The sequence below is a fragment of the Neltuma alba genome, unplaced genomic scaffold (assembly GCF_004799145.2).
Source record: "Neltuma alba isolate B1F8T4 unplaced genomic scaffold, ASM479914v2 tig00004141_pilon, whole genome shotgun sequence".
In the NCBI taxonomy this organism is placed as follows: domain Eukaryota; kingdom Viridiplantae; phylum Streptophyta; class Magnoliopsida; order Fabales; family Fabaceae; genus Neltuma; species Neltuma alba.
Window position 1 is genome coordinate 8,414 of NW_021633581.1, and position 20,076 is coordinate 28,489.

Sequence of the window (20,076 nt, forward strand, 5' to 3'; positions counted from 1 at the left end):
ATAAATTTCTATATACTGCTTGTAGCAGTATGCCAATTCTGATATATTTTTAGTGGTGTTGATTAATGAATTGAATATAAAAGCGGGGGGCTTTCATAATTTCCACTTTGAGTGGTGGCACCACGACCGTCACACACAGTTTTCGATTATAAATAAATGCACCATTATTATAAAGTCAACCTTCGAGCAGATAATATCATCATAAATACGTACTCCTAATGTTTCTTTCTTTATTTTTCTTTTTCTTCTTTTGGGGGGGAAAAAAAGAAAAAAGAAAATCCCCAGACATTAACCGAGCAAGCACGAGGACTACTCCTTTATTGACTTCGATCATTCACGCTGCGCAGCGTGCACCGCATCTGTATTATGTTCCCTCCCGGCACATGGATCTTCGTTCGTGTACGTGTCTTACTGCCTCGGGGTCTGATCGCCTACGCTCGCGTCCACGGCGGGCCGTCCTGTAGCGACGACAAAGGAGTCTCGATCGTTTGTGGGGCACCTCATCTAGCTTTACTCAGTGCTTTACAGGTTGGCTTTTTGGGACACGCATTATTGGTTCCAACTCACAAACAAAAAAATATTTCGCTCATCTGAACAATCAGCAATCAACAGACCATTAAAAGCTGCGCATAGGACTGTAAGGTGGGGGAAGCAACTATGGAATCTCTTTTAGGCCGAACCTAACAATATGGACAATTATTAGTTGTAGTCGCCTTAACATCCGCTCATTTTCACTCATGGCTTCCATGATTAGTAGGCAAGCTTGTCTATGTATATTTAAGAATGCAGAATTTGACTCGCCCCTGCTAATAATTTAATTAGTTAGTCACATACACAGCACATCAATAAATAGTGATGGTATCTCTCCATCAACTATAATTACATGATAATAAAAGAATGGAAACAGGTGAATGATGGTTGTCATGGAAGCTTCATCCTTCTTAGTCAGATTTTGTTGCGGTCCCAGTTATACATGAGGCGTGGACAACGATGATATAATTATATATAATTATTATTGTTGTTTTTGTTACTGGTTGGTACGTTGCTTCTATTTTTCTGATGAAACAAATGAAGGAGAGGCAATGTTATTGAGCTTCAAAAGAAATGAACTCCGCATTACTGTGAATCCAGCAAATAAAATGATGAGTGGATGTGTTTGAAATGGAACCAGCGTGTGATACGATTGCGAAGTTGCAGTGTGGCCCAACAGTCAACATATATTGTTATTGCTTATATCTCTGTTACCAAACTCATGAGTGACCAAAAGCGGTTAGTTCTGGCAGAAGGGATTAGTTTCTCACAATGTAATGAACTAAAAGATTTAAATTTCTCTTAGGACAGTTATCCGCATTTAGTGTTCGATAGTATTTTGAATAAAATTATTTTTAATAAAAAGATACCTATACGTAATAAACAAAAATAAAAACCCTATAAATGAGTGGCGTGTGTGTGTGTATAGTGTACGAAGCATCCGCTTTTAGAAGGCTTTATGGCCTTCTTGGGTTTGTTCCTTTCAAATATCTTCTTCCTTTCTGGCTAGCCACCATCTCTTGATGACCACTAAAATTGCAAGATTTTGACAAGCACTAAGATATATGCGAACAGTTCAACGCTCTCACTTTTGTGCCTGTGAATGTAACAACCTGCTCTCCTCCTGTCATGTATAACAGTGCAAAGTTTACGGAACGCTTTATTATAGTTTGTTTAATATTTTTAATTGACTCGGGTCTGAAAGGGATTTGATTTACGTGGATTCCATTCTAATCCAACCCCCATGCTCCCTCTTACGGGCTACGGCCCAAAATAAATCAAGATCGATGATGAGCTGCCAAGTTGGATGCAGAAGAGCTAGACATTACATATTATCAGCACACAGATTCCATTTCATCAAGATAAATTGCCTGTTTATTTAACCAAATGGGTGAAACTCGTCAAATATCTCAGTCCCTGAGTTTTCAGTCTTCGCCGGGAAAGAATCCTCTCCTAATTAAGAAGAACAGCTAGCATAGCGAAGACCCACAAGTCATGCTGAAAAGACGATGGGGATTTGCTTTGTTGAGGGGAACTAATTGATGCAAACAATAATGACTTTATTAGTGATGAATTGGAATAGGGTGAAGTAGGGAATTGGTAAATATTACTTCTGTTTCTAATTATAAAATCTTATTTATAGATTATAAATAAAATTTTATAATTAGATACGAAAATAATATTAAAATTAGGTGAAGCAGCAACGAAACCCTTGAAAAGGGAGCTGGGACGAAAGCAACGCGTGAAAAGATGGCCACTAATCATAGAAAAAAGTAGGAAGGGGGCCGCATGAAAAGTACCCCGTGACAGCCACACAATCACTCCTTTACAAAAGAATGTGATGCCGCTCAACCAATGACCTCCCGCCACCTGTCCTGCTACCGCCATCAAAATATAATTTAAAATAACTTCGAATGGCATATTCTCAAACACGACAATAACAACAAATCTAACAAGAAAACATTTAAAAAATCGACCATTGTTAAGCTATGGCAGCTTCATGTTGAGAGCCCCGCATGATTCACGAACGTGGTTTGATTCAAAGCCGTCAAACTTTACAAATAATGAATTCTCTCCATTCTGTTAAATAATAAAACTGCATAATTAGATACATGTGTGGTGGGATTAGGAGGGCCCGCCACAATACCTAAAATTAAATGTTTTGATCAAATGAAATCCATATAGTGAAATATACTGGTCTTTAATAGTAAACTAATAGAAATTGAGACTAGTTGAAAGAGGTTAATTCCTTACAACATGATAAACTAAATTTTAAATTTTTTATAAAAGAAGTGTTTGTAATTAATATTCGGCAATGTCTCAAACAGATAATAAAGGTACAGTTTAATCAAACAATTTGAAATTAAATTTTAATATAACAAACTCTTTACATAAAATCTTTTTATTAATGGTATTGATTTAATAAATATATGAAGTTATACATATTTAATACTAATTATTATTTATATGGAGCATATATATGTTCTTACCCCTTGCAATTATTTTCTGATTCCATGATGACGCGTCTAAACACAGCCCGCAAGGGACAATGAAGTGCGGTCACGGAGGAATGTAAGATAAGTAAATAGATATATTCAATATAAAAATAAAATTCACCATATAATGAATTTAATTATTAAATAAATTATAGACCGTGTATTTTATTTTTGTAGGGATCTTTATGACGAGGGAACATATGTGGGTGCTTAAAAAAGTGAGACGATAAAGCAAATTGGACCATGAATGAAGTGTATTGAAAAGAACTAATCACTCTCATTCAAAAAAAAGCAACTAATCTATTATCTTCCACCACAACGCAAACGATCCATTGATCAAGAGCCCACGTTACTTTCGATCGAAGTCATTTATGGGAAGGACATTGAAAGCAACGCCAACAATGATATCAAACCCTACAAGGACCCCTTCCTCAAACCCCTTAGTATATAAAAATAATAGGGAACCTCACGGAAGAACCCAAGCGAAAAAGAAAACGCAGAAAAGAACAGATATTAAGGTCAGCCACAAAACAAAAGAATAAAGATAGAATAAAGGGAAAAAAAAAACCCAATAATTATTAACCTAGCCAAGACAAATCGGTTCTCCAAAATGGATATTCTATTCTGATAAAAGCTGTCAAGAATCGTGCTCATCCGATCCCTCTGTCTCGCTTGAACGTCAAGACAAAAGACCAGTACTGTTCATGTACAGATCTTCCATCAGCATTCAGCTCTATGGCCGCGAATTACGTACCTAACAGTTTGTTTCCTTTATTTTGCTGCCACCCTCATCAACATAAAGGATAAGACTTGCTTTTAATAATAAGAACTGGTGTTTTACTATGCGACCCCAGAATTTATAAACTCCTATTTAATTATGTACCAACTTAGAAAGGAAGAAGAATGGGGAGTGATCAGAGAATGAGCGTTAAAATCAAGCAGAAGTCGCCAATCTGGGAGGCTCATCATTGCAAAGGAGGCACGCAAACGCAGAGCAAGTACTCGGAGAACAAATTATCTGGGCAGACCACAAAATTTGTGGCTGCAGATCGTGGGCCAACCCTTGATCACTTCTCCTTTTCATACATTCCACAAGCTTTTAGATTTCCATGTCTTTTTACGCGTAATCGAATCCGAGTAAACAGGCTTTGCGTGCATATATATATATATATATATATATATATATATGTAAAGGTAGAGAGAAATGGGGAGGAATATAACGTGTTTGACCCTGAAGGGGGCATAATGATGATGCTTTTGAAGGAAGGAGGGACAAATTAGAGATCCACGTGTTCCACTTTGAATGAGTTTCATCCGCAAGTGTTTGGAAAGGAATCCCAGAAACCATTGCAGGCCTTTACTTTCCCATTCAAACACAAAATTAATTCCTTTTCATTGCTTCATCATGTGGTCACCATGAAGTAGTGCGCGTGATCTAGAATACAGGATTTGGCAATCACGGATCGGTGATTTTATGCAAAGCACGCACAGATTCGTGCGTTGACAGAAAAAAGGCAGTGTCTGTGCGATGATTGGTTATATCTGAAGTCCAAGAATTCATTTGATGAACTCTAACCCATGCCAGTATGCCACCAGTGACCAAAGACCATCTTTTGTTTTGACCTCCCTCAAAATGATTTCACCAAAGTGTTTGCAGCAACTTTCCGCGCATCCTTTTTATATCATCCTTGTTGTGAAGGAATGCAGAGAAAATGCGTAAAAAGTTACAGCAAATGATAGTAGTATATTCAGTAGGTATCCACCATCATACACTGTGAACTGCTCTACCTACTGGGGGAAAAAAAAAAAAAAAGATCCATAAACAACATTGATTACCGATCATGTTCAGAAATCCGGCCTCGCAAGAAAAAGAAATGCCACCTCGTCATCCTACCTTTTTCACTTGCTTCTCGGGCCACTAAGTTGAATAGTAGTATATCTGTCATAATTAATACTAACTTTGATTTTTAATATAAGATTTCATTTAACTTTTATTTTGATCCTGATTATAAGATCCCAATCCATTTTGTCTTTTATATTTATGTATTTTCTCTCTCAAAATAATCATTTTAACAATGGTAGTTCTAACCAATAAACTTGATTAGTAAGGATATTTTAGAAAAAACAACACCTATTTATTATAAATAAATAACTTAACTTATTTTTTTAAATTAATCAACTAACTCTTATAATTATGACTGAAAGTGATAGTAATAATAATAATAATAATAAAGATATTATCAATGACACAGAGGCAGCGTTGAAGTGGAAAACGAGGGTCGGAGCCCAATTCGAATAACTTAAACAGAGCCCACTTTCAACGGAAAGAATGGAGTGCAGAGCCCAATAAATTCTTGGGCTACATTTTCAATCCTGTCGGCCGAATAACGCGCAATCATCATCGCCCTGCAGACTGCAGTTCTGCACAACCAAATTATTGATATGTCCATGGGATTATTGTAATCGAAAATGTCATCACCTGTCGGCAAAGAAAAGGAAGAATAAGACGTCGTTATTGTTGTTGTAAGTGTTTTTTTTTAATTTTTTTAATTTAATAACATTTATTTTATTTTATTTATTGGTTTATCAAAATTGTAATGTCAAATTTCAATAATAAGACTGAATTAAATAAAATGACCGCAATTAGTCTTTCATTTTGAAATTAAAATAAAATAATGGTAAATGTAAAAGTATTTTTCATCTTTGCTGTTTTAATATGATAAAATTTGTGTCATTGTTTCCATTCTTCGTTTTACATTCATTTTATTTGTATAGATATTAGATACCAAACGTATAATTGAGACAGCTGCCTTCTCTTTCGCCTCTTTTGGTTGCATCCACCACGCCCCGTCCCCACGAATCCGGGAATCCTACCAGCTAAAAGGAATATATTAAATTTTAATTTTATCATCTCACATAAAATGTGTGACGTACCGACCCCTTGACTTTCGGATTATACAGATAAATTGAGGGAGAAAAAAAAAACAGAGAGTATGCACATGCATGCGTATGGACAAATTTAAGAGGGATGCAGTTATTTTAGCACAAACAATAAAATATCAGTATGTTCGGTTTTTTTTCCTACTAAAATTTTAGGTGAGTTAAGTCTCAAAAAAATCATTAGAACTGGAACATATCTATTTTTTTTACCAGCAATAAAATTGTGACCATATCCGCATTAGAAGATTAGTTTGTGTATAATGTATCGAATGATACCGATACTGATAATAACTTGATTCACGGGTCCGTTCCCTTTTTAGGGATTTTTTTTTATGATATTTTTCTGATCTTAAATATAAAACCCTTATATATATAAAAGTTTTATATTTAAAACTGAAAGAGTGTTAATAACAGAACAGTCTAATTGAAAAAATTTTTTAAAAAAATAGCACCGAGTTCTCCAGACTGTAGCCTAGCCCAATGAGCCCTCGAATCTGGTACAAAATGTAGCCTAACCCAATCACAACGACCCGTCGAATCTGGTGAAAAACTAGAAATACCTTTTTTCTTCTCTTCCTTCTTTCCAATTTTTGGGCAAGATAGGATGACAATGATGTCGTTGCCCATCGGCTTTTGCTCCCAATTTTAAACAACGAAACCCGCTCTTCAGTTCGCTCCCATGCTCCCGTTCGGTCTCCACACCAAAACAACACCGAAGACCTCCTTTTATCTTCGTCGTCGTCATCAACAGTAGTAGACACCAGCAGAGCTTCGTTAGCCACCATCCACCACCCACATCCAGGTTCTCTTATCTATTTCCTCATCGCCTTGCTTTTCTTTTCTTTTCTTTTCTTTTTCTGCCCCCCTTTTTTAATCCTGTTTTCCAGATTTCGTTTCGGATTTCTGTATAAAGTTGAGCTTGCTGGCCTCAAGTTCTGTTGAAACAAGGAACTTTACTTTTGGTAATTGAAGATGGATGGCTCCCCCTCGATTTCTCTTGATTTTCGTCGAGAATGAAACTTGAAACTTTGCTGTTGAAGATCGGAACTTAGCTCTTGGTTTCTCTCCCTCTCTGTGGAAATGTTATAATCAAATGAGATTTTGAGATAGTGAATCCTTTTGGTTGATGCTTTTACATGCGTATCACTTGATGTTCGATGTAATTTATACATGCAAGGGATGCTACTCTAGGAGACAGAATTACAAACAAGGACATAAGAGATTATGAAATGACTATTATACACATGTGCCTAAGTGAATTATGTACGCACATTATTTCTAACAGTATAATCTTTGTTAGCATCTATCCTCAAAACTTCTGCTAATATTTTGTATTTTCATGTCAGCAATAATGGAAGGCAATACACAGGTGAAGGGAGACAAACTCATACTGAGGGGATTAATATTCCATGGTTTTCATGGGGTTAAAGAAGAAGAAAGGAAGCTGGGTCAGAAATTTTTGGTGGATGTGGATGCTTGGATGGATCTCAGAGCAGCGGGTAAATCTGATAATTTGTCAGATACAGTTAGTTACACAGATATTTATCGGTGAGCAATAAGTTTAAACTCTTCCTTTATGTCTTTCACAAGATTGACCCATCTGGTTCCAGTACTAGCGGGGATGATTTTCATAGATTAATCTGCTGTCTGTGGAAATTGATTTAAAATATGTTAGGATGTATAAACTATTCATGATGCTCTTGAATAGCGTAATTCCTCTAAGTAAAGTTATCAAAATTTGCATGATAATTTATTGAATGGTATGCATGAAATGAGTATTTAGTTTCCAGGATTTATTTCTCTGAAGAAGGAACTTTGCGGACATACCTCACTATCGTTTTAATTAAATCCGCCATATAAGCTTTTCTGTTTTGGCTGCTCTATATGCCTCACTCACTATCATTTTGAGGACCAGAATAGGGTTTTAATCCCTTAAGCAACTATGTAATTAATATTATGTAAATGCTCTTAACAAGAATAATATGATGGCGCAGTATAGCAAAAGAAGTTATTGAAGGGCCACCTCGCAATCTTTTGGAATCAGCAGCTGAGCAAATTGCAACCATTACTCTGACAAAGATACCTCAGATATCTGCTGTTTGTGTGAAAGTTGGGAAGCCCCATGTGGCAGTTCAGGGTCCTGTTGATTACTTAGGTGTTGAGATCCTTAGAAGTAGAAGCGATATGCTAAACTAAGACGTCAAATACTCTCTGAGGTTCTGTATCTTTGGGTCTTCTGCTTGATGCAACACTTTATTTTCAACTCTTGTCCGTCTTCTCTCATTTCATTTTACCTCGTTGCTATAATCATGTGACCCAAGTTTGAACTGCTAATATTTTCCCTTACCTTAATAATGTATGGCCTTGAAGGCTTTGTCAACTGCATTTGTTGCTTTGGCTGTTCCGAACTGAGATACTTATGTCATTTTGTTTTATTGTTGCCCACCCTTCTTGGCATCAACTAAATCATAGTTTTAAAAATGATTTTACTGTATACGAAGTAAATATGTAAGGAGAGTTTTATCTCGATTTGTGATAAAAGTACTTTCGGGAGAAACCAAACACCTCCTAAAGTAGAAAGTAAACACGTCATTGTTCTAGCATTTAATATGGCGAGGTTACGTTGTATAAAATATTTTTGCTACGATAGTGCTTCGTGAAAGTTTAAACAAAGCAAAGAATCTTCACTGTGGATGAACTGGCCAGAAATTCCTCAATCATACTGAACGAAGCTTTTTCATTAAGTGTTTCATCGTCATACAGCCTGTTGTGCCAGGAATATTCTGGCTTTTATATATCATGTACCAAAAAATCACCAGCTGATTGATTGATTCATATAGTTTGAAATTGGGATCTCACGATTCATCTACACAATTGTTGGAAGAACAAAAGCATACTCTAGTTATTCCCCTCCTGAAACTACTCTGTAATGGAGGAAGAAGGTCGTGAAACGTGCGGGTATAATCTTGGAATGTGAGATGATATGATCTTTCGTCTACAAGTCATGTGGGCAGCCATGTATTTCACTGGGTAGATGTTTGTCGAGGTCTAGGCACGTTTCATTCTTGTATCAAATTTCCCTCTCTTGCATTAATTCGAGGTTATCCTGCCAAAAGCCAAGAGTTTGCTGATTAAATAACAATATTTTTGTGGGAAAAATTTTAATTTTTGTCTTGAAAGAATGCACTTAGCCCCCTTACGCAGCGCGATAATCCAACGACGTTGATCTGCCAAAAAGAAGATGCAAATATCACCGACGAGCCAATGTGAAGGGAAGAGAATGAGTCATGCGCAACATTCATTCATTTTCTACTACTTCTGGTCCATTTTATACAAAAAATACGATTATCATTTTGTTCTTAAATATAACAAAGTGATCAGGTCAACGAAAAAAAGAAATCAGACAATTTGAAATTTCGTCGAATATTTTCCCTATGGTGGTTGCCGGTGGAAGACTTCTCTATTTCAGTATTTCTTAAATTTTGATTTATATTTGTTGCCGAGACGTGGGTGATCTGAAAATTTCTCATATGATGTTCTATATTTTATATTTTAAAATTTTTTTTCAAAAAAAAAAAATCCTTTTTGACCTCATATTTTCTCCTCGATTCCCTTCCTTTCTCTTCCTTGCCTTTCCGGTAAAATAGTCTGTCTTTTAAACGGGCCTGGCCCCTGAAGCGGGAAATTGCCGCGGCACTACCTGCCTGGCCAAGCGAAATTGCTACTGCCAGCTTCTGTGTTCTTCTACGATGTCGAAGAAGAAGCTCTTCACGCCACTTTCTATTTTCATGAGAAAACGCCTAACTTCGATTCCCCCTGATTTCCCCTTCAACTCTTCTCAATTTAAATGCTCCACTTCTCTCTTATCGCCACCACCTTCGATTACACCATATGATCGCCTTTTACACGAACCCTCGCGCTATTTTGGAAATGTTAGGGTTTCTATCAGAAGTGTTTGCTCGGCATCTTCCCAGAAAATCGAAAGTAGGTGCTGGAACTGTCATGCTATCCCCGAATCAGCACCGTTTTTGGTTTGCCAGTCTTGTAGGAGCATTCAGCCCGTGGATAAATCCATAGACTATTTTGACATATTCGGACTGTAAGTTCCTGGGCTTTTGTGATTCTGGATAGTAAATTTGTTGACATAGTTCAACATTCTTTCTTTTCTATTGCTAGTATTCATTTATCAAGGGTACGAAAAGAAATGTGGAATAAAATTTTTGCATCTAGGTTGGTTGCTGAGTTAGTAAACATATCAACAAAGGAGATTTCTATTTCCGTTGATAATTTTGAGAAGTGACGAGAAGCAATAATTATGGGGAGATTGCTGTCCTTTTTTCACTGCGTAAGATAGTTTAACTTTTTATTTTTAATGGTATTGCCATGTATATTCGTTCGTGCTACTTTTCTTCGTGTACAAGAGAAAATTGTAGGTTATTGCAATCTTCTGAGTTCTGTACGTAGTTAATGGATCATTTTTTCCCCTTAAAATGATGCATAATTTGGTTCCTGCTCATAACATCCTTTCAGATCTTACAATAAAGAGGGAAAATTTATTGCCTGATAATTTTGCTAGATAATGTGGGAAATCCGCGAGTGAATTTTCTTTTTCCCAATCTGCAACAGGGAGAAGAACTATGATATTGAGGTTAAGAACTTGGAAGGCGAGTACAAAAACTGGCAAAAGAAAATACACCCGGATTTAGTGCATTCAAAATCTGAGGTTGGTCTAACGGATTTCCTTTCTTCTTGTTATTTACAAATCTAATTTTAACGAGATGGGCAAACTGAATACATTTCTCTTTTTTCTTCCCCTTAACTTTATGCCTAGAAAGAAAGAGATTTTGCTGCTGAACAATCTGCCAAGGTGATTGATGCATATCGGACACTTACTAGACCTTTGTCAAGAGCAATTTACTTGGTAAGCATATTTTCATCCTTATGTCACTAAAATGGTCATTCTTCATTGCAGTGGTAGAAGTCTCTCTATGACTTGAAAGTGCTAAAAAGAAGTGGGTCAATGATAATAATATATTTGTGAAGAACATTCTATATCTATATACCCAAAAAAAGAAAGAAAGAATATTCTATACCTGATGGTAGATGTTCATGAATCTGCTGTGGGTATCTTAGAACTTCTTTCTTTGTAAAAGTGTAAATTTTATGTGATGAAGTCTATGATACGAATGTCATGAATGAGTCATCCACCAAAACTTTTGGCTTTGATTGTTCGGCTCTTCCTTCCGTCATGTTATTAAGTAATGTTGCGCCAATGTTTTCCAGTTGAAGCTTGAGGGAATAGAAGTTGATGATGAACAGACTGTTTCAGACCCTGAACTACTAGCTGAGGTACTTAAATAGCCTGTGATATGCATTTATTGTGTTTTTTTTTCTTTTATAGATATGGATGACTAGTTACTGCATTTGAAAACAACTCCAAAATGGGAACAAATATTGTATTTATCTATTCAAATAATTAATTGATTGAAAACATGATGGGATAAGTGAAGTTTTTGGAATGCTGGATTAATCCATGGGTTTCATTTATTGAATATATGCTCCAACAATTTATATGTGGAATCATGATGAAAGTGGCAGTAGTGGAGAGGAATTCAAAAGTTGGGTTGTTTGGGTGCTGGGAAAATTTTTTCTTCCTTTTCTCTTCATGCCCCCTAGCCTTTTTCTTCCTTCTCTTGAGTAATCAGGCTTCCTTTTCAGATTTTTAACAGTAGCACTGGATTTTCTTGATAAAAATTATTATGTTCTATCTCCTATTCATATGTGCCCTTTTTGACCATAGGACGACCTGATTTTCTGTCTGTTGTCTATATGTTTGGCCAGAGATGAGAAAAAGAGCCCATTATCTATCATTTTGTTAAATTTTACTGCAGATTTTGGAAATCAGGGAAGCAGTTGAAGACGCTGCTGACTCTGAGGCTTTAAATCACATTCGCTCTGAGGTAACTATTATTGCTCTAATTTGCCAGTCAGAAATCCACTGAAAAGATTGCTTCCATAATCTTCCATTTTGTTATTGCTTTTACATGGATTATTATTATTTGCTATTACTGCTTTGCATCACCATGATGTCAAACCTTTCATTTCATGCAGATGCAGGAAAAGTTGAAGCACTGGTCTAATGTCTTTGCTGATGCATTTCAAAGCCGTAACTTTGAAGAAGCTAAATCATCGATTCAAAGAATGACATACTATGAGCGTGTAACTGACGAAGTAGCAAAGAAACTTTGATATAGGCTCTAGGTCAAAAGTGATTTACACTTGTTAGAAGGTCAAATTCAGGAAATAAGAGCGAAGTGGTTTCCATTTGTATTCCATTTCATTGCTAACATTTGTCGCTAATTGAGGTGAGCATGAGAGGAGAATGGAGGATAAAAGCAAACAATTACTCGTTCCTTTATTATAGAAGTTGGTGGCATGAGACCACAGTGGTGGTAGTTCTGGAGGGGTGCCATGTCTGAGCTTTCTACTTCCACTCTTATTGAGCAAGAGGAAGTGCGGTCAGTAAACAGCTCCCACCTTTTCTCTCTGTAGTTTATTACGTCGTGAACGCGATACAAGGGGCCCCTTTTTGGTTTTTGCTTGTGTGATTTTAAAATCATTCTAGTGCAGACCTGGAGGATTGGGACATTCCTTTTGTGGCACCTGATGGACCTGTCTGAAGAATTTGAACGTGAGTCGTCCAATTTGTGACATGGTACCTTAATGCTGCTGATGATTGAGAGTTCTTTTTTTTTTTTTGCCATGACATCATTATACTTCCCTAGCTTTGGGGAGCTTGTGTAATGCAATTTGGGTTTACACGCACAACTATTAAATCGACTACAATCCACGCTCGTGTTGATTGATGTTTTCTCAATGCCTCCCCCCCTTCCGGGAGCATCATTTTGGTGAATGATTACTATGGGGATGTCAAGTTTCAGAAGTGTACCAAGAGTCAGGTAAAAAAAAAAAAGAAAAAGAAGAAGAAGTATACCAAGAGCACCCTATCAGAGAAGAAACTTGTAAATTTTAATCCTGACTTTTGCTGCAATACAACACAGGCTAAATCTGGCCTGCCTTCCCTGTTTAACCTATAAAATACGGTTCGAAAATTGATGGCATAGCAAGTGCTGGTTTATGACTTGATGGCTTGACCGTCCTGTTTCTCAAAAAAAACTTTGGTAAATTTCTTAAAATTTTATATAGCTTTTCCTGAGGCCACAATCACTCATGCACCATCTATTATACCTACATCCGTATATAAAGAGGAGGGAAGCAGGAGCACTTTTATTTCCTTCATTTCTTGTCTATGCCCAAGGCATCTCTTTTTTCCGCTAATAGTCGTGTTGTTACTGGGCGTCAAGAAAGCGCGATTTGTATTGATAAGAAAAATAATCTCCGTCGCAGTTCCCAAGCAGCGCCTATGGCCTAATGGATAAGGCGTCTGACTTCTAATCAGACGATTGTGGGTTCGAGTCCCACTAGGCGTGCATTTCCCATTTTAAATCTAACAAATTGGATGACTTCAGTTTTTTTTTTTTTTTAATCACAAGAAATAATTTTAGAAGTACTACATTGATATGGGATTATGTTATATGGACCCTTGGTTGGACTTGCCGAGAAAGGAAAGTGCCGCCTATAGCTGACCCGGGGAGGGGGAGGGGGAGGGGGAGGGGGGGGGGGAGGATAAAGTACAGCCTATATATAACGGCATCAACGAAACGCACCGCTTTTAACTTCACAGGGGCGGTGATCCTTTTTGCGAGCCAGCTATGGGATGGGTTTGGAGGGACGACGACGACGATCAGCAGCCTGCATCATCTCGTGAAAATCGCGAAGTCGGGAGCTCTGACGCTCACTCCTGGGGACCATGCTCCACCCGGAAGGTCATGAAATCGCGGTGCAGAACGGAGGAGGTTGAGCCTGGCAAGTTTCTCAGGAAATGCGAGAAATCCCAAGAGATTTTCAGGGATTGTATCGGAAAGTTAGTATTTTTACCGACTTCCTCCATTTCGTTTTTTGGATATCCTCCTTTTTATTTATCTAGGTAAATGGATTCCTCTTTTATTGTCCGTTGATTTGGATTTTTTGGCCGAAACATTGATTCAGACTTCAGATTTTACACTCAACATTATTCCCCTGCTTTCCTGTGTCCTACTGTGGGTTTTGTTTCTTCAGTTTTCTTTCTTAGTAGCTTATGCCCTTTTATTTTGTACTCGTTACTTAGCAATTTATCAGCTCTGGTTGTGCATCCATATTACTGTGAACCCTTGGTGAATCAAGTTTAAAGTCTAGTTGTTTGGAGGACCTGGCAGAAGGAAAATTCTTGTGAAGGAGGATCTGGTACTAACGGTTGCACTCTTAGTTTTTTTTTTGGGGGGGGGGGGGGGGTTTCCTTACGATACGGGGTGGGTATAGCTTCTCTTTACTGATTTCATGATTTTCTGTCACAGAATCATAGCAAAACTCTAGTTATTTGTTCACAAATGCACTTAGAGGCCTATGCCCAGTTAGAACAAGGAAATCAAGATTTTAGAGGCAACTGACGTGGTGTCTTACTGAAAGCCCCGAACTCCTACCCTATACTTCATTTTCCATTCCTCCTCTCTCATTCTTGTTCCTTTGGTGTATTATATGATTGCTTAATTATGGATTTCCCATGTTTCAGGCCTGTTGAAGTGGTGGAATCCAACAAAGAGTATACTGAAGATGACGTTACAGAGGAGGTTCTTCAAAGAAGGCCCTCAAAGCTTGGTTCACCAGATGCTGGAGTGTTTGACTTCCCTGGGCTACGAGGTGATTTGGAAGCCATGGAAAAGAACGTCATCGATGGTCTGTCTCGATTCTTTGATGCAGCTGAAGAAATGAAGAATGGCTTCGTTGACGTTCTTGCAAAAGCTCAGCGCATATTTGATGAGCCCTCGGGAAAGCAAGAGCGAGAGAAGCCTCCGCGAAGCCAAATGAGGATCAAAATGGAGCCATCGATGCTGACTTATCAGCATTGGCTAAGGATGTTTAAATTGAGCTGCTTAATGATCATTGTATCTTGAACTATTATTAACCACTGAATGGATATTCGGATATCAACAAAGTAAGTCATCATGAATACTACGAATCTTGACGATGACTTTTAAGATCACCAAAAACTGTAAAACTCTCTGGACTTGCCCTCAATTCGATTGCATGTCATCTCTCATTCTTCCCTTCGTTTAACTCAACCTATTACTTATACCACAACCTTGAAGGTAACCGTTGGTAATGAATAAAAAGAAAATCGATCATTTGCGATAACGAACAAACCAACAATGTTCAGTAGTAAACTCAAGTTTAAATTGAGCGATTAAAGGGGTGTTTGGATAGAAACCAAACCATGGTTTCAGAAGTGCTTTTACGGATTACGAAATAAATATGTGGAGGAGGTTATCTCGTTTTGCGGAAAAGTGCTTCTGAAACCTAGGTTTTGATTTTGCCAAACACCCCTAAAATGATGTTCTTAAAAATTTGGCGAAAATGCATGCCCTTGGAACTTGTGCCAACAATGGGGGGTTGGTTCATCCAACAATTTGGGCGTGGGCATATTTTTGTTGGTGAAGCAACACGACTAAGGGCCGTCCTGGACTTGCATGTCATAGATTCTTGCATATATGTGTGTTAACGATCGAAATTCCAGTGTTTTCTCAAATAGTTATGATTGTTAAAGTCAGTTATATTTTAATCATATACCCTGGTAGTACTGTTAACACCTTGTCAAATGGCAATTATGTATTTTGTTGTGATCTTTATTATTTATAGATTAATATTATTAATAATAAAAATAAATAAGAAATTGAATTACCAGCGGAGCCCCCTGCGGCCGTGCGGCCTGCCAGAACACTTGAAAGTTCCATAAAAATCTGGACCGTCCAATAAGGCGGGCCAATCTTTCCAAGCCATCCGATTAGTTCATGCCTCGATGTGATACGCGTTTCCTCTCGGATTTTTGACTCAGCTTTGTAACAGAAATACCGGTAACACCCTATGCCTTGGTTCTTTCGCCATCTATCGTTTCAATCCTTCATTTTCTCACCTAATTCGTGCCTGTATGCTTCGCGAGAGAAAGATTAAGGATTGTAGAGTTGTTCGTTCCTAAAATCCAGAGATTTCCCAAGATTTCTCCTGTCAGTTTGCTTTTTCGTTTTTCCCTTGGGTTTCATCTTCCTTATCCCCTCCTTCATTTCGTTATAGTAACATTCAGCTCTAATCATCGGAAAGTTTCTTCCTTTAAACCTTCAAATCCTGCATTTGTGCGTGTTTTGGCGGAGTCATAACCCGAATAGATTGGGCATTTGGGGGATCACCTTCCCGTGTTTCCCTGGCCCACGAAATATTCGCCTTGTAATGTTCGATTATTCACCGGAAACATCAAAATGTGCAGGAAACATGATTTGAAACACATAAGAGGTGAGTAGCGTGACATGGGAAACAACTGTGTCTGTTTTGGATCGAGAACTTCAAAGAATAAAGAAGTTCCCGAGGTTTCGAATTCAGCTGGGTGTTGTACTCAATTCACAAATTGTATACTTTGCCATAAACGCGAAGCAAATGCGAATGCAGCACCAAGTAATAACGAGCCAAATTCCTCAAACACTGTCGCCGACAAGCCTCCAGTGGTAGCTAGAATGGAAAAGGAGGGACCAAAATCAGTACTTGAGGATGGCACCAAAAAAGACCATGTCCCAGAGACTAAAAAATCTTCAGAACCCGGAAGGCAGGTAGAGGATAGGAGGGTAGCAGAAGCGTCAACTTCAAGAACAACAAAGAAAGCAGGTTCTGCTGAACAAAAGAAGCCCTACAATGTGAAGAGGCAAGCAGCGGTAGGGCTTAAAGCAGAGTCTGTGTTGCAAACAAAAACAGGAAATCTGAAGGAGTTCTACACTTTGGGAAGGAAGCTTGGGAATGGGCAATTTGGGACTACATTTCATTGTGTGGAGAAGGACACAGGGAAAGGGTATGCTTGCAAGTCAATAGCCAAGAGGAAATTGGTAACAGAGGAAGATGTGGAGGATGTGAGGAGGGAGATTCGGATAATGCATCACTTGGCAGGCTGTCCTGATGTGATATCCATAAAAGGAGCTTATGAGGATGCCCTGGCTGTTCATGTTGTGATGGAGCTATGTGCAGGTGGTGAGTTGTTTGACAGGATTGTACAGAGAGGGCATTACACTGAGAGAAAAGCAGCTCAAATAGCCAGGACTGTAGTTGGTGTCATTGAAGCTTGTCACTCACTGGGAGTAATGCATCGCGATCTTAAGCCCGAAAATTTTCTCTTCACTAATGATCAGGAGGATTCTCCCCTTAAGGCTATCGATTTTGGCTTGTCTGCTTTCTTCAAACCAGGTTTGCTCCTGAGTCTCCTCTTTCACTTAACATTTCTCGCTGAATGTTTGCTGCTTAATGAGGAAAAAGTGAGCTTGAACAATGAATCCTCTTTCGGCATCATTGATTCTGCTAGTGACATTGGTGTGAATGTTTGGTTAATGCAGGGGATATATTTAATGACGTGGTGGGTAGCCCATACTACGTTGCACCAGAAGTCCTAAAGAAGCGTTATGGTCCAGAAGCTGATGTGTGGAGTGCTGGTGTAATCATATTCATTCTGTTAAGTGGGGTGCCTCCGTTTTGGGCTGGTAAGACGTCATGTAACATGTCCAGCGCATGATGATCCAATCTTTTTTATTTGTTATCATTTGAATTTGTCAATTTGATTCTCAAAAATTGTAATTTGCAGAAACGGAGAAAGAGATATTTAGCGAAGTATTGCACGGTGAACTTGATTTCAAGTCAGATCCCTGGCCTAAGATTTCTGAGAGTGCAAAGGACTTGGTCAGGAAGATGCTCGATAGAGATCCTAGCAAGAGATTAACAGCCCACGAAGTTCTCTGTAAGTTTCTGTACTCAGTTTCTCATGATTTTGTTTATAATTTACATGATAGACATGACCTTCTGGAGATAATGAATATTACTTGCCAAAAAAACAAAAAAACGATTAACCATTGAATTCTCAGAATCATCATAATTTCAAACAAAACTACAGAAATGGTACAATCTTATAGTAAATAACAATGCTGTGATTTGATCCAGGTCATCCTTGGATTCGAGTTGATGGAGCAGCTCCTGATAAGCCTCTTGACCCTGCAGTTCTGACTCGCCTGAAGCAGTTTTCTGCAATGAACAAGCTCAAAAAAATGGCTCTTAGAGTAAGTTATTTTTGAAATTGAATCATACAACTCAGGTGATATTGTTCTGTAAACAGAGTGTGAATGTGGCTCATTATTGTTGGGTGGCCGCAGATTATTGCCCAGAACCTATCCGAGGAAGAAATTGCAGGGTTGAAAGAAATGTTTAAAATGATAGATACAGACAATAGTGGTCAAATTACTTTTGAAGAACTCAAGGCTGGATTGAAAGCCTTCGGAGCTAACATCGATGAATCTGAGATTCACAATCTAATGCAAGCGGTAAGTAACTGGAAAAATCTTGCCTTGAAACAAAAAACACCATATCTCTAGCAGCACATTAATGTAACAATCCCTGTATAACTAGGAATGACCATTATAAATTCCTGTGTTGTCAAATAATATTACAGGCAGACGTTGACAATAGTGGCACAATAGACTACGCAGAATTCATAGCAGCAACCTTGAATCTCAACAAAGCTGAGAAAGAAGACAACTTAGTCGCTGCCTTCCGTTATTTTGACAAAGACGGAAGTGGCTACATCACCCAAGACGAGCTTCAACAAGTTTGTGAAGAAATTGGTCTGGAGAATGTTCGCTGGGAGGAGATCATGCGTGAGGCTGATCAAGATAATGTGAGTGTAACCACATATTCACAAATTATATAACCCTCATACTCCAATAGTTCATTGCAATGAAACTCACCTGTCTCTTACTTTTACGGTTTCAGGATGGCCGAATAGACTACAATGAATTTGTGGCAATGATGCAGATAGACAATGCAGATATGGTAAAGAAGGGCATAAGGCGGAAATAAGAATAGTATTAGCGTTGCAGGTAGAGAGAGGCATTGTCATCAGTCTGCTAAGACATACAGTGGATGATTCTCTTCTTTTTCTTCTTCTCCTTTCATGGGGTTTGCCCTTGAATGTAAATTATGGAAGGGAAAGATAGCTCTTTTACTGTAGGTTTTGATTACCTGGAATCGCATTAGAGCTAGAAATTTAATGCAGAGAAGTGCAAGTGCATGCATATTCATACAGCAGGATGAGGGCTATGACTTGACGACGAGAGAGGTTTCTGAGTAGTATCTGTCATATGCTTGTTTGCCAGGGTTCAAAGGTTTAGAATAGCTTCCCTATCATCAGAACACATCCCTATGTCCATTATTGCCGGAGAAACCTTGGACCACCGACTTACAGTGCACCCTCTACTTAATACCCACCCATTTCCACACATAATTAAACATTTAATTATGTTCAACATGAAACTATTATAGGCATCCATCTTCAAACTTAATACCCACACATTCATAACTTTTTAAACTAGTTACCTGACCAACCTCATTTAATTCCCATCATTCCCAAACAATCCATTTCTTTTGTAATAAGTAATTGGGTACCTTTACACAACCTTTCACTATTTTGGTTAAGTTTATTATTTGTGCGCATTACTCATGGTGGTGAATTATTGGCTGCATGCACCATCTACTTTAGGTGGGGAAAAACTACACTCTGTCTTACAGTCTTGTTTTGACATTCTTTTAATTATTCTGTGAAGCCGTGGGAAGGTGATGCGTGGCAAAAAGCACTGCCCGGTCAGTGTCTTCGATTTGGCATATCTAATTCCATGTGTGTATATCCATACGCTTCTCTGTTTTTGTCACTCTCTAGATTTCTTCCATCCCCCTGCCTTCTACTTTACGATTTTCTTAAATATATAAATGTTTTCCCCTTTTTATTATTCTGTCTTTAACCTCTTTTCTAAATGGGAATGTATAGAGGTTTGGATAGATATTGAAAACACACGCACACGCACACACACATATATATACACGATGACAATGCAGAGAAATTAGTCTCATGAAACTGAAGAGATAATGCAAATACACTTTT

At 38.0% G+C, this 20,076-nt stretch overlaps 4 protein-coding genes and 1 non-coding gene across 9 annotated transcripts; all 5 read left to right on the plus strand.

The window, feature by feature from the left end:
* The first annotated feature begins 6,480 nt into the window (after positions 1–6,480).
* On the plus strand, positions 6,481–8,351 carry LOC114743817 (dihydroneopterin aldolase 1). 4 transcript variants are annotated; one of them, XM_028932032.1, is made up of 4 exons: positions 6,481–6,768; positions 6,854–6,928; positions 7,313–7,514; positions 7,961–8,351. In XM_028932032.1, exons 3-4 carry the CDS (start codon positions 7,318–7,320, stop codon positions 8,160–8,162), a joined length of 399 nt encoding a protein of 132 aa, XP_028787865.1. In that variant the 5' UTR covers positions 6,481–6,768; positions 6,854–6,928; positions 7,313–7,317; the 3' UTR covers positions 8,163–8,351. The 4 variants fall into 4 exon arrangements, with proteins under 4 accessions (XP_028787865.1, XP_028787862.1, XP_028787863.1 ...); XM_028932029.1 differs by lacking the exon at positions 6,854–6,928 and adding an exon at positions 7,144–7,229; XM_028932030.1 differs by having other exon boundaries at positions 6,481–6,928.
* A 1,250-nt stretch (positions 8,352–9,601) lies between these two features.
* Positions 9,602–12,837, plus strand: LOC114743816 (iron-sulfur cluster co-chaperone protein HscB homolog). Its single transcript, XM_028932028.1, has 6 exons — positions 9,602–10,065; positions 10,593–10,689; positions 10,798–10,887; positions 11,250–11,315; positions 11,858–11,926; positions 12,078–12,837. The coding sequence occupies exons 1-6, from the start codon at positions 9,716–9,718 to the stop codon at positions 12,213–12,215; spliced, it is 810 nt and encodes a 269-aa protein (XP_028787861.1). The 5' UTR covers positions 9,602–9,715; the 3' UTR covers positions 12,216–12,837.
* Positions 12,838–13,383: 546 nt separating this feature from the next.
* TRNAR-UCU (transfer RNA arginine (anticodon UCU)) lies at positions 13,384–13,456 on the plus strand. Its single transcript has one exon. It is a non-coding gene; the product is annotated as a tRNA-Arg (tRNA).
* A 262-nt stretch (positions 13,457–13,718) lies between these two features.
* On the plus strand, positions 13,719–15,105 carry LOC114743815 (uncharacterized). The gene is made up of 2 exons (XM_028932027.1): positions 13,719–13,950; positions 14,635–15,105. The coding sequence occupies exons 1-2, from the start codon at positions 13,739–13,741 to the stop codon at positions 15,014–15,016; spliced, it is 594 nt and encodes a 197-aa protein (XP_028787860.1). The 5' UTR covers positions 13,719–13,738; the 3' UTR covers positions 15,017–15,105.
* Positions 15,106–16,785: 1,680 nt separating this feature from the next.
* Positions 16,786–19,203, plus strand: LOC114743814 (calcium-dependent protein kinase 1-like). Of its 2 annotated transcripts, none has more exons than XM_028932024.1 (7): positions 16,786–17,342; positions 17,489–17,632; positions 17,734–17,886; positions 18,087–18,202; positions 18,296–18,509; positions 18,575–18,816; positions 18,912–19,203. In XM_028932024.1, exons 1-7 carry the CDS (start codon positions 17,033–17,035, stop codon positions 18,996–18,998), a joined length of 1,266 nt encoding a protein of 421 aa, XP_028787857.1. In that variant the 5' UTR covers positions 16,786–17,032; the 3' UTR covers positions 18,999–19,203. The 2 variants fall into 2 exon arrangements, with proteins under 2 accessions (XP_028787857.1, XP_028787859.1); XM_028932026.1 differs by having other exon boundaries at positions 18,296–18,467; positions 18,596–18,816.
* Positions 19,204–20,076: the final 873 nt, after the last annotated feature.

Excerpts from the sequence above, each read along its gene's own strand:
- LOC114743817 (XM_028932029.1), top strand. The coding sequence starts at position 7,196 with ATGACTATTATACACATGTGCCTAAGTGAATTAT. Across the intron at positions 7,230-7,312 it reads CATGTGCCTAAGTGAATTAT|CAATAATGGAAGGCAATACA; the intron begins GTACGCACATTA and ends TTTTCATGTCAG. Across the intron at positions 7,515-7,960 it reads AGTTACACAGATATTTATCG|TATAGCAAAAGAAGTTATTG; the intron begins GTGAGCAATAAG and ends ATGATGGCGCAG.
- LOC114743815 (XM_028932027.1), top strand. The coding sequence starts at position 13,739 with ATGGGATGGGTTTGGAGGGACGACGACGACGATCAGCAGCCTGCATCA. Across the intron at positions 13,951-14,634 it reads TTCAGGGATTGTATCGGAAA|GCCTGTTGAAGTGGTGGAAT; the intron begins GTTAGTATTTTT and ends CCCATGTTTCAG.
- LOC114743814 (XM_028932024.1), top strand. The coding sequence starts at position 17,033 with ATGCATCACTTGGCAGGCTGTCCTGATGTGATATCCATAAAAGGAGCT. Across the intron at positions 17,343-17,488 it reads GTCTGCTTTCTTCAAACCAG|GGGATATATTTAATGACGTG; the intron begins GTTTGCTCCTGA and ends TGGTTAATGCAG. Across the intron at positions 18,203-18,295 it reads TCAAAAAAATGGCTCTTAGA|ATTATTGCCCAGAACCTATC; the intron begins GTAAGTTATTTT and ends GGGTGGCCGCAG.
- LOC114743816 (XM_028932028.1), top strand. The coding sequence starts at position 9,716 with ATGTCGAAGAAGAAGCTCTTCACGCCACTTTCTATTTTCATGAGAAAA. Across the intron at positions 11,316-11,857 it reads ACCCTGAACTACTAGCTGAG|ATTTTGGAAATCAGGGAAGC; the intron begins GTACTTAAATAG and ends ATTTTACTGCAG. Across the intron at positions 11,927-12,077 it reads TAAATCACATTCGCTCTGAG|ATGCAGGAAAAGTTGAAGCA; the intron begins GTAACTATTATT and ends CATTTCATGCAG.